We start from the raw sequence: 11,948 nt of genomic DNA, 5'->3' as shown, positions 1-11,948 counted from the left end.
AAAATAGTACAATCGTAAACTTTCATGATTTAAACTTTGGATGTATAAAAATATTTGATCATCGAGATATCAATAAATCAATCATACTTGGATGTTATTGCTCTCCCTAACCTACGCATCCCAATTTTATAAACGAACTTTTCAAATGTAGACGCAAGTAAGAACTTGGTGAACAAATCTGGTAGATTGTCACTAGAGCGAACCTTCTGAACCTATATTTCACCCAAATCAAAGACACAAAGGTTGTGACAGTTAAGAATAGGCGGCTTAGATTATGTTAAAACTAGAAAGGTAAGCAGACAAGGCAAATCAGTTTAATCTGTTTTACAATATTGAAATCTCTAATGGAGGAAATGACAGCCAAAATGATGGAAGAATATTCTTTCCTTATTCACAAGCCAATTTGGTGTCAAAGCTGCTTAAGCAGATGGCAAAAGCCTGAAATGCAGAGAGGGGATAGCGATAATCCATGGTGAACATATCTTTCCCAACCTTCCCGAATTGCAGGATGATCTTGTCGTGATCCGGCTGGCTTGGCGGTTGGGAGGTCGTCGTCGGTCCACCAGCAGGCGGCAGCGGCAGTGGCGGTGGCGGTGGCGGAGCGGCAGCGATCAGCTGGAAGTTCTTGACAGACGCAACCGTGACCCGCCCTCGAAAGTTGAGGCACCAGCACTGCAATTGCTCGTGCCACCGGGGCGCCTTGTTCTTCAGAACTAAGGGCGGGGCCTTCCCGTCATCGCCCGATACACCGATATCGGAGAATCTTGCACTGCTGAACTCGGTGGAGTGGTCGAGGGCCTTCGAGAACGAGATGCTTCGGAACGAGTCCTCGAGGGGCCTCGGGAGAACCTCGGGCTGGCCGGGCACTATGCCATCAGCATCGAGGGCCGAGGCGGGAATACACTGCATGATGCAGTGCATCCTTCGAGGCCCTCGGGTTCCCAGCACGTTTAGCTCGTATGTTACCTGAGCTATGTTGTAGCTCCCCGTCGGAACTTTGGGAGATACTTTCTTGGAAGAGAATCTCCGGCTCGTCCTTCCGGGTGCCCCGACGGGCGCCCCAGTACACGGGGGCTGCGTGTCGTATATCAAGAACTTCGTCCCCAGAAAATTCGATCTGCAAGGAACATCATCAAATAAATTCGTGTCTCTACAAAAAAAACGTCACATAAAGGACACAAAGGATACGAAGTCCAAGATTGATCCTTTAGTAGTTCGATTTGTTTTTAACATGACACGAAAAAATCACAAATTATATTGGACTAGACAACGTTACAATAACATGTTTATTAAGGATTCGTTTCGTACCTCAATTTTCCAATGTACGTGTTGTTGGATCTCGAGATGTTCTCAGCATCCATCGAGATAACATACTCGGTGCTAGTAGTTCGCCTCGTTCTCTTTGCGGAGAGAAGGAACTTCCCGTTTTCAACTAGCAAAGCTACAAAGTCGAGTCGCAATGTGTATTAGCAAAAGTCGAGACAGAAAAGACAAACAACGTAAGACAAAAGTTGATTAGCAGACTTCAAATCCTATGCCTAGGTTACCGAGAACAATTCCCATAGTAATTAACACCGCAAATAGATAGATGCTATATACTCGTTAAAAACGAGAATCTAAATTACTTACTTGGGCTAAGACACAAGAAAAGATGGTAGGTTAAGTTAGACTTGTCCCGCTTGATGAAGCATTGGATAGTTCCATCACGAGGCCCGGGCTGAAAAAGGGAAATTAACGATTCTGAAAAACCGAGGGCTAGTTTAAAGTGGAGATGAAGTTGAAGCGAAGTACCTGCTTTAGGGAAACCGGAAAAGTGATTTTCCCGCAAATTTCCGGACCTCTGACGATCTCTTTGCACATACTCCTCCACGACCGGCAAACTGCAGCACACGCAACGACGTGCTTGCGAGCGGGCCATGCGCTCTCGCTCTCCTCTAACCTTCGGATTACGTCGAAAAGGAGCTCGGTCGGGAGATTAGCCCAACAACTGGTCTGAATTATAGACGGGTGGTCACTCAATTCGTGAAATGAACCGTGGGATCTGCCCCTTTGGTGACCGGACAGCCTCACGTCGAAGCTGCGTCTCGATAAGCTCCCGAAGCTATCCCGAACATCCCGAACTATACTACGAAACGACATTGACTATTGAATCTGATGGGTGCCACCGAACAAAAGACAAATTGTGTGATTCATCGAGGAGAACAAAAAAAAGGCATAAATAACTTTCACAGTTTCACGTATATCGCAATCAAGCCATCAAACAAACAAGAAGAACAATCACATGAGGGTGAAGTCCTAATAACGCTATCTCGATCCACAATGTGAAGCCAGACTTCTGCCACACCATTTGCGGATAGATTCTTGTAATTAGACCCACACAAGCTGTTCAACATAAAGAAAAGTCTAACCCGTAACCCCACCTAAGACCTAGTTTAGGTTCGAAATTTCCATGTGATTCTCACCTCAAAACTTAGTACAATAGTACACATTCAATGCTTCCCATTGTTTCACCCACCTATATTTTCATGTATTAAAGATGTTAGAGGCAACCCCGGCCAAATTGGAGGTACAGTTGGCTCGGTAACCATAAGGTTCCAAGTTTCACCCCCCCGCCTAGGCTGGTTTACTTCCTTGTGATCCTTTGCCGGTTAGGGCCAGTCAAGTTGGTCGGAGAATTGGCTCGGTAACTCCAAGTTTGACTCATAGTCTAGACTGGTTTACCTCCTTGTTTTTTTATTTTGTGTAAACCACGAGATGGTCTGGGTCTTTCTCTGTCCGTTTAAGGTTCCAAGTCCACCCAACTAATCCCCGTTCGCTCCGAGAGGCCATGGAACTGGCCCAGCGAAAATCGTCGCTTTTTGGAATTGAACCCGGGTTATCCCGAAATTCTCCCCCAGAAAAAGAGCTCATGGTTTACCTCATTGTGATCCTTTACCTAGAGTCAAAAGTCAACTATTGCATTTTCTATGACTGAATTTAAACAACACTCAAACTATTCTTCAAAGCAACACAGAAGAATCCATCACAGTAATAGGCTAATCAAAGCTCCATAGCTGATACAGATATGGAGACCCAAAAAAAAAACCAGATAAACTTCACTCTCAGAAAGGAGATTTGGGTGTTTTTTAAGGGGAGGGGGAGGGTATACCTTGAAAAGCCAAGAACTTTATCCACAAGAAACCACTAAAATTCAAGAAAAAAGATCCCCAAAACCATGAATGAAAGAAAAAAAGAAAAAAAAAAACCATTTTTAGCCTGGATAAACAGTGTTTACCAGCTAATAAGCAACACTTCTGGTTGAGCTATCATATCCACAGACCCCAAAATGGCCAAGAAAACTAGAAATTCACACAAGAAACATCATTAACTGAGAATCACAGGTTATTCTACAAATTGTGGCATACAAAACCTAGGTAAACATAACCACAGATCAATTGTGAATACCCATCTGAGCAGAGACACAGATACTATCCAAGATCTAATGGTAAATAAGGGCAGAGATAGATCTGTACCTTTTACAAAGAAAGTCAGCAGAGATGAGAGGCTCCAGAGTAAATGCAAGGCAAAAATTTTCTGGGAACTTTAGAGCATAGAAGAATAAGAGGATCAGAAGAAAAGAAGAAGTGGGTCAGACCCAGAAATTGGATAAAATTCACCTTATCTTTTTCACTCAACACTGCCCTTTCTCTCTCTCTCTCATCCAGAGCTAGGCAGGCAGCATTGAATCTTTGTTCTAAGAACAATAGAGAGAGGATTGAAGAAGAATAAGAAGAAGAAGATAGAAAGAGAATAATGGTAATAGGAAAAAAGAAGAAAGAATTAAAAGTTAGCATCCTTTTAACCCAACATTTGCCATTGGGGAAATGGAGATGGGAGTTGTACTGTGTTGGAAACAATTATAATGTGTCCAGAAACTACAGTGCCATAACTATGGAGTATTTAACTACGAAGTATTAGAGCATCCACACTTGTGGATATTGTTGAGATAATTCAGCATTAATTCTTCCCTTATTGAGATAATAGTTAGTGTGGACATGGGATAATTGAGAAATAATCTCCCTGCAAATATAGGGAGATTGTCAGAAAAAAAAAAAAAAAAAAAAAAACAATAAAGCATTGAGAAGCAGTGAGACGCAATTGCGTCTCACTGACCACCCAGCCTGGCGCGTGTGCGACACGCGCCCGGCTGGGCGATTGAGAGTGGCCGCCAGCTGGCGGCCACTCTCATTTAATACCAATCTGGCCGTTGCTGGCCGAGCAACGGCCAGATTTGTATCGGTTGCCGGCAACGGTCACATTTCCGACCGTTGCTGGCAACGGATACTTTGTATCGTAGGCATGTTGGAGTAAAATAGAGAAAGAAATAAAATATAAATTTATAAATAAAATAGATAAAGAAATAATTAAAATATAGTGAGTTAAATGGTGGGGTCCACAAATAACTCCTAAATATCTCAAACTGATGTGGAGAAGAGTTATTTGTGATTGAGTGAGATAGTGGAGAATGAGGTGGATGCTGGGGCCCACAAATAACTCCTAAATCTTTCAAGCTGATGTGGATGCTCTTAAGCAACCCCAACTCCCAAGAATAAACTTTTTGACTTAAATTCGCACCGACTTAGCTGACTGATTCATTAGGTAATATTTAGAGAAAAAAATATTAATATTTGAATCTCAGTAGCGACTGTATAAGAATAATGTTTAAAGTGAACAGATTTTTTGTGCTCATCATTATTTGACTCTGCCTATTGAGTTATTGAGTTACTGTGATTTACATCATTTCAATGCTCTGTTCAGTCGGAGTATGAGGACTTTTGGGGTTGAAAATTCAACATTGGAGAATGAGTTTTTGACTTATATATAAACATGATAAATACCAAATCCAAAGTCCCAACACAAAACAAAACAAAAACAAAAACAAAAAAAAAAAGGTTAATTTTAGTGCATAACAACTCACCATGATTATTTTCGCACGAATTTATAGAACTTTGAGAAACTTGTGAAAAAGTTGTTAAGTATGAATCTTCAGATTTTTTGAATATGATTATACTCAAGTTATTGTAGTCTTCTTGTTTTTACATTCTTCGTGTATTAAAAATAGAGTTAATACCCAAAATCGTCCTCGACTATAGTGGTTTTTCTCAATTTCGTTCTAAACGACTTTGGTGACCTAATATCGTCCCAGACTTTTGTGTTTCGCTCAATTTAGTCCTCCATTTGTTATTCCGTCAAATTGGTGTTAAATTAAGGGACAATTCAGTAATGTCAATATTGATCTCTCTTTACTTTCAACTTGTGAAGTGCGAAATTCCTCTTTCTTGTACGAATTACTCCCGGACCTGCAAATCAAATTTTATATTCGCAGTTTTAGAAGTAATTCTGGGAGTAATTCGTAAAAAAAAAAAAAAAAAAATTTCGCAGTTCACATGTCTATGAGTAAAGATGTGCCAATATTAAAATTACTGAATTGTCTATTTATTTAACACCAAATGGACAGAATAACAAATGAGGGACTAAATTGAGTAAAAACACAAAAGTCTAGGACTAAATTGAGCGAAACACAAAAGTCTGGGACGATTAGGGCTGTGCAGTCGGACGGATTGGACGGTTCGGAATGCGGAATGAGACCCCCGGCCGAATTTCGGATTTGTCTTTTGATCACCCTAACCGTTTTTTTTTGTTGACCAATCCGATCGGTTATAGTTATTTTCGGATTGGTTCGGATCGGTCGGATATCCGAGTTGTAAATCGGTTTTATGAGAATGTAAAAAATTTAAAAATTCAATTATTCATGGATGATGGAACACCTAAGTACCTAACTAATGAACTACTTAAGTACTAAAAGCCACTAACTAGTAATTACTAACTACTTAACAACAAAATTAAGTAAATAACATAAGTAAACTTATAAAAGTGTAAACATATAATGAGCAAAATACAAATTAGCTTACATATAATCTACATTCAACAGATTAGTTACAACTTAGAAAGTTAGAAGTTACAAAATTAAAGAGAATTATAATTGTTCATAGCAAGCACTCCAAGCAGGCAAGTTGCAACAGCAGCACTGCATCAGTCTCCACTCTCAAATCAGCAGTCAGCACATCAGCAAAAGAAAGCCAGATATCCAAAACTCCAAAAGCAATATATGAATATATGATTAATATAATATAGAGTACTCTATGTCTATTCTTCTTCCTGATAAGTGAACACATAAAAACACAATAAGTTCAAAACATTTGTAGTTAGTTAGAATTGACACAATCACACAAACTGAAACTGTAAAAGACTAAGACTCTAAGAGTGCTCAGATAGCTTTTTTTCCATATCAAGTTAGGATTGGGGGCACACTACTCAATGAGTATGGCATAAACACCACACTTCAAAGGCAACATACCAAACCCAATTCTATATATTCAGAGAAATGGTGGAAGCATCATCATAGCAGAATAATACTTATGCTTAGACAACTAATGAATTATATTTAAATAGCAAAGACTCAATGAGTGCTCAGATATTTTTTTTTTTCCATATCAATTTAGGATTGGGGGAACACTACTCAATGAGTATGGCATACACCACACTTCATAGGCAACATACCAAACCCAATTCTATATATTCAGAGAACCTGGTGGAAGCATCATCATAGCATAATAAAGAACATTTATACAGGTATAAGTGTATAACTTATAAGTATAGTGAGTCAGAACTCAGAAGATTTAGCTATTTATACAGTATTTAACTATTTATACTGATACCTGAGCTCAATGGCAGCAACATTTAAAATGTTACCTAGCCATGAGCACTTTCCAGTTTCCAGTTTCCAGTTCCAACTTCCCAGCCTCACTTGGGACATTGATTTGAATCATTGATACACATACATGATACACTGATACAGTCATATAGAGGCATAAATTTATCATGAAATCAAATAAGTAAATAAGTAATCACAAATCAAATAAGTAAATAAGTAAACATACAACAATTGTAGGCATTCCAGTTCCAGTGCTAGATGTGCAGCACAACTCTGCAGTACAAAAACAAAATGGAAATTCAATAAGTAAATTGTAAATAAGTAATCACAAATCAAATAAGTAAATAAGTAAACAGATCATTTGAGTAAACAGTTAGAAGTATATACCTTTCTCTATCCTTTCAACATCTTCAATATTTTCTTCAATTGAGATTGGTTGGTTGCTTAACCTTAGCCAATCCTGTGCACACACCAATGCCTCAACAATTCTAGGAGTTAGGGAACTCCTAAAGGCATCAAGTACCCTTCCACTTGTACTGAAAGCTGATTCTGAAGCAACAGTTGATATTGGAACAGCTAGAATATCCCTTGCCATTTTAGATAAGACAGGGAACCTTTCAGATTGTTGCTTCCACCATCTTAGAAGGTCAAATGAATCATCCTCATCCACAATAACCTCAGAGAGATACACTTCCAACTCAGTTTTTTTCCTAGACAAATCCCCACTCACCAATTTTTGCTTCTTAATCTGAGATTTCAGTAATGATTGAGGTCTCCCAACAGAAACAGAATCAGATATTGTTATTGAGGGAGAAAATTTTTCAGATTGTTCAACAGACTGGACAGGGAAGCATGCAACATAATCTTCAAACAACTCCTTAAGGCCAACAATCACCTTATCAAACATTGTTTTACCCTTTTCCTCACCATATAACTGGTTAAACTGAATGGGCATATACTCAATTTTGTCCCTGGGGTCTAAGATATTTGCATAGAATATCAAAAAATTCATTTTTTCAGGCTCACCCCAATACTTATCAAATTTTGCCCTCATATTTTTACCCATCAGTTTAACACTATCTTCTGTAGCTTCCTCCATATTTTTCAACAAGCAAGACAAATCAGAAATCTCAGAGAAGAAGGTATTAGAAGTCACATACAATGATCCAGAAATCCTAACAGTCATTTCATAAAAAGATTTCAGAATCATAACCAAAGATTGAATGGATTCCCAATCTAAGAAATCAGGTACACTTCCACCCAAATCAGATTTAAATGAACTGTCATGATCATCATAGGCTTCAAATACCTTCTGAAACAGTAATGCAGTATTAAGCATCAAATATGTGGAATTCCACCTTGTAGGGACATCTAGACACAGAGAATTTTTTGCTTCCACCCCAATTAGATCAGCTAGTGATTTAAACTTCTGCAACCTAGCAGGTGAGTTCCTCACATACCTAACAGCATCCCTGACTTTCTTAACTGAACTGTCACATTCTTTCAACCCATCCTGTACCACCAAGTTAAGAATGTGAGCAATGCACCTCATGTGCAAATACTTACACCTAACAGAAGTACAACCCCAAGAACCCAACTTCTTCTTCAAGAAACCTAGGGCAGTATCATTGCTGGAAGCATTATCAACTGTCACACTAAACACTGATTTTAGACCCCAGTCCAAAAGGCAACTCTCTAAAGCCTTTGCAATACTTTCCCCCTTGTGGGAATATATAGGAACAAATGAAATAATCTTCTTTTGCAGCTTCCACTCACTATCAATGAAATGTGCAGTTATGCACATGTAGTTTATTCTCTGGACTGAGGTCCAAGTATCAGTTGTGATACTTACCCTCTGACTGCTAGTCCTAAAAAACTTCTTCAAGTTGACCCTCTCATCAGAAAATATCTTGAAAATGTCCCTACTGATAGTCCATCTTGAAGGGATTTTAAACCTAGGACAACAAACTAAAACAAACTTTCTAAAACCCTGTCCCTCAACAATTCTAAAAGGAAGTTCATCTAAAATAATCATCTCAGCTAAGGCTCTCCTTATCAAGTCCTGATCAAACACCCAAGTACCCAACACCCCTTCAGTTCCTTCACTACTTTGAGTTCCAGCAGAAGAAGGTGCAGGTTGGAATGTGAGTAGGGACTGCCTTGTCTCCTTAGAGTGAGGATTTTTAAGGCAGTTTACCACATGAAGTCTTAGAGATGAAGTCCCATGTTTCTTGCTCTCACAGCAATACACTTTTGCACAATATATACACTTTCCTTTGATGACAATGCCCTCACTGTCTTTGATCTTTTCAAAGTGATCCCAACATGGAGCCCTGGATTCAACCTCTTTCCTTTTCTTTGGAACAGGTGGAGGCAAAGGCTGCTGAGACTGAGGAGTAACAGTCTCTACAGCAGGTGCTTCCAACTCAGGTTGGGTTCCAGATACACCAATAACACCAGTCCCACCACTAACACTTTCCATCTAAAAAGGGGAAAGTATCAGTGACACAGAATGGGAAATCACTCATTCAAAATCATCAACAGAGAATGGGCTTTGTCAATTGGCACATACACACATGTATCAATTAAAGTGTTAAACACTTAAACAGGCAGAATTCAGTGAATTTTACATTTCATCATGTATGCAGAATTGCACATAAATGATTTAAGGGTCACATATCCATAAACTTACAATTTCACAGTTACAACTTACAACAGTTACAAGTATTTACAAGTAAGTAACTAACAACTTACAAATTACAATTTACAATTTACAATGAAATCCATAATCAGGCATTCAAGCTAAGTAGGTGTATGCTACTTTATATGCTCATCATTTATATGGATTTCAGTCACACACTCCCACATTTATATGGCTTCCACCAAAATACCATCATGCTTAACATTTATATGGATTTCAGTCACACACTCACACATGAGTACAAGACAGTGAGACACACTCCCACATTTATATGGCTTCCACAGAAATATCATCATGCTTAACATTTATATGGATTTCAGTCACACACTCACACATGAGTACAAGACAGTGAGACACACTCCCACATTTATATGGCTTCCACAGAAATACCATCATGCTTAACATTTATATGGATTTCAGTCACACACTCACACATGAGTACAAGACAGTGAGACACACTCCCACATTTATATGGCTTCCACAGAAATACCATCATGCTTAACATTTATATGGATTTCAGTCACACACTCACACATGATTACAAGACAGTGAGACACACTCCCACATTTATATGGCTTCCACAGAATTGACAGAAATACCATCATGCTTAACATTTATATGGATTTCAGTATTTAACACACAATGGCAATGGGCTAGGGTAGTATGGCTTCCACCACAGATTAGGTTACAAATTAGAAACCCTAATCAAACAATTAACAAATTCCCCCTCAAAGAACTACTGACATGCAATCCGGAACTTCTCAACGGATTTACAAGTACAGTGAGTCCACAGATTACTGAGATTAGGTTACAAATTAGAAACCCTAATCAAACAATTCACAAATTCAAACTCAAAGGACTAGTGACATGCAATCCGGAACTTCTCAACGGATTTACAAGTATCACAGTCCACATAATCATAAAAATTAGAAACCCTAATCAAGAAGACAAATACACAATAATCTATAACGGAAATGTAAATAGGGTTTAGTAATTACTTCGTTTCTCAGATTTAATCCCTCGAGAACAAAGGGCTTCGAATCAACTATTCCACCGTTCCACAGTTCCACCGTTCCACCAGACTCCGGTGACCGGACTAGGGTCTAGGGCTTCCACCGTTCCAACACTCCGCCACTCGCTACTCCGATGCTCCGAAGAGGGCTTCCACCAGACTAACAAACAGAGACTAAGACTCTCAGAGTCTTAGAGAGTAAGACACTAAGAGTCTAAGACTCAAAGTCTCAAACTCTCAAAGACCAGAGCGAAAGAGAGAACGAGAGTGGAGACTGGAGAGATGAGAGATGAGAGAAGTCTAGAAGAGTCAAGAGTGAGAGCACGGCTGCGCTTGCTGGAAATGAGTGATATATATACATACACCAAACGACGTCGTCTTATGTAGCGTAAAAAACCCTAGGCTTTCATCGGGTAGTCGGACGGGTTCGGGTGGCGTTTAATGCCTCCCACCCGAACCCCTTCAGTCCGTCTTCTAGCGTTGCATCGGATCGGGTAAGGGTTTCGGATACGGTTCGCTCCACGGATTGGTCCGTCGGGTTTCGGGTCGGGCGGGTGGGTCGGATTCTTCGGTTTCTGCACAGCCCTAGGGACGATATTAGGTCACCAAAGTCGTTTAGGACGAAATTGAGAAAAACCACTATAGTCGAGGACGATTTTGGGTATTAACTCATTAAAAATATGATTAATCTGGGAAGAGATAGTGATGAAACATGATTTTTGTATGTATTAAGAAAATATATGATAAGCATCGGGAAGGTAATACAATGATTGAACATGGTTTTCATACTCATAAAATTTTAAGTCAATATCTTTTCGATCAAATTCATTACATATGGTCATCCTAGTGCGCTTTATATTTCTCATGTTTAATTTAAAAGCTATTATACACAATAATAACTATAAATTTATTTCATTACATAATATATCATCTTTTAAACTTAGTTATTTGTAACAATTCAAAGTATATATGTATTATAAATTTTTATGCAATTATCATTGATTGTTAAGAAATAATTGGGTTGGTAAAATTTACATAATACGAAAATCGACAAGATTTGAATAGCAAAACTTAATGCCTTAATGATAAAGTTGATCTTTTGGGGCATGGTATGAGCAGTTTTGGTCTTTTTGACTTGACTGGGGCATCTTTATTGACTATGTAAATAATTATATGATTGTTGTTTTCAAAAAAATAAATAAAATTATATGATTGTTTTTTCAGTTACAAAAAAATTCACAATTATTATCGATCTTTATTGACTATGTAAATAATTATATGATTGTTGTTTTCAAAAAAATAAAATAAAATTATATGATTGTTTTTTCAGTTACAAAAAAATTCACAATTATTATCGAAAGGTCAAATTATATTATAAACCATGACGTACATTACAATGTGAACAATGAATAAATACACATTTTTAATATATTAGATGTACATTATTTTTGTATTGAATGTACATTATTTGATAATAGATG

The 11,948-nt window shown here is 38.4% G+C and overlaps 2 protein-coding genes across 3 annotated transcripts; both read right to left on the bottom strand.

The window, feature by feature from the left end:
* Positions 1-243: 243 nt before the first annotated feature.
* LOC109171378 (tubby-like F-box protein 10) lies at positions 244-3,900 on the bottom strand. 2 transcript variants are annotated; one of them, XM_019320455.1, is made up of 5 exons: positions 3,513-3,900; positions 1,792-2,164; positions 1,630-1,717; positions 1,309-1,441; positions 244-1,117 (listed from the first exon to the last, which is right to left on the bottom strand). In XM_019320455.1, the coding sequence occupies exons 2-5, from the start codon at positions 2,137-2,139 to the stop codon at positions 388-390; spliced, it is 1,299 nt and encodes a 432-aa protein (XP_019176000.1). In that variant the 5' UTR covers positions 2,140-2,164; positions 3,513-3,900; the 3' UTR covers positions 244-387. The 2 variants fall into 2 exon arrangements, with proteins under 2 accessions (XP_019176000.1, XP_019176001.1); XM_019320456.1 differs by having other exon boundaries at positions 1,792-2,151.
* A 2,126-nt stretch (positions 3,901-6,026) lies between these two features.
* LOC109165751 (zinc finger BED domain-containing protein RICESLEEPER 2-like) lies at positions 6,027-9,236 on the bottom strand. Its single transcript, XM_019314671.1, has 4 exons — positions 7,142-9,236; positions 6,977-7,027; positions 6,793-6,889; positions 6,027-6,198 (listed from the first exon to the last, which is right to left on the bottom strand). Exons 1-4 carry the CDS (start codon positions 9,234-9,236, stop codon positions 6,027-6,029), a joined length of 2,415 nt encoding a protein of 804 aa, XP_019170216.1.
* Between the last annotated feature and the right edge of the window lie 2,712 nt (positions 9,237-11,948).

The sequence above is a fragment of the Ipomoea nil genome, unplaced genomic scaffold (assembly GCF_001879475.1).
Source record: "Ipomoea nil cultivar Tokyo-kokei standard unplaced genomic scaffold, Asagao_1.1 scaffold0317, whole genome shotgun sequence".
NCBI classification, from domain to species: Eukaryota; Viridiplantae; Streptophyta; class Magnoliopsida; order Solanales; family Convolvulaceae; genus Ipomoea; species Ipomoea nil.
Note: the sequence above shows the minus strand (reverse complement) of the source record. Positions and strands in the feature narration are given on the sequence as shown.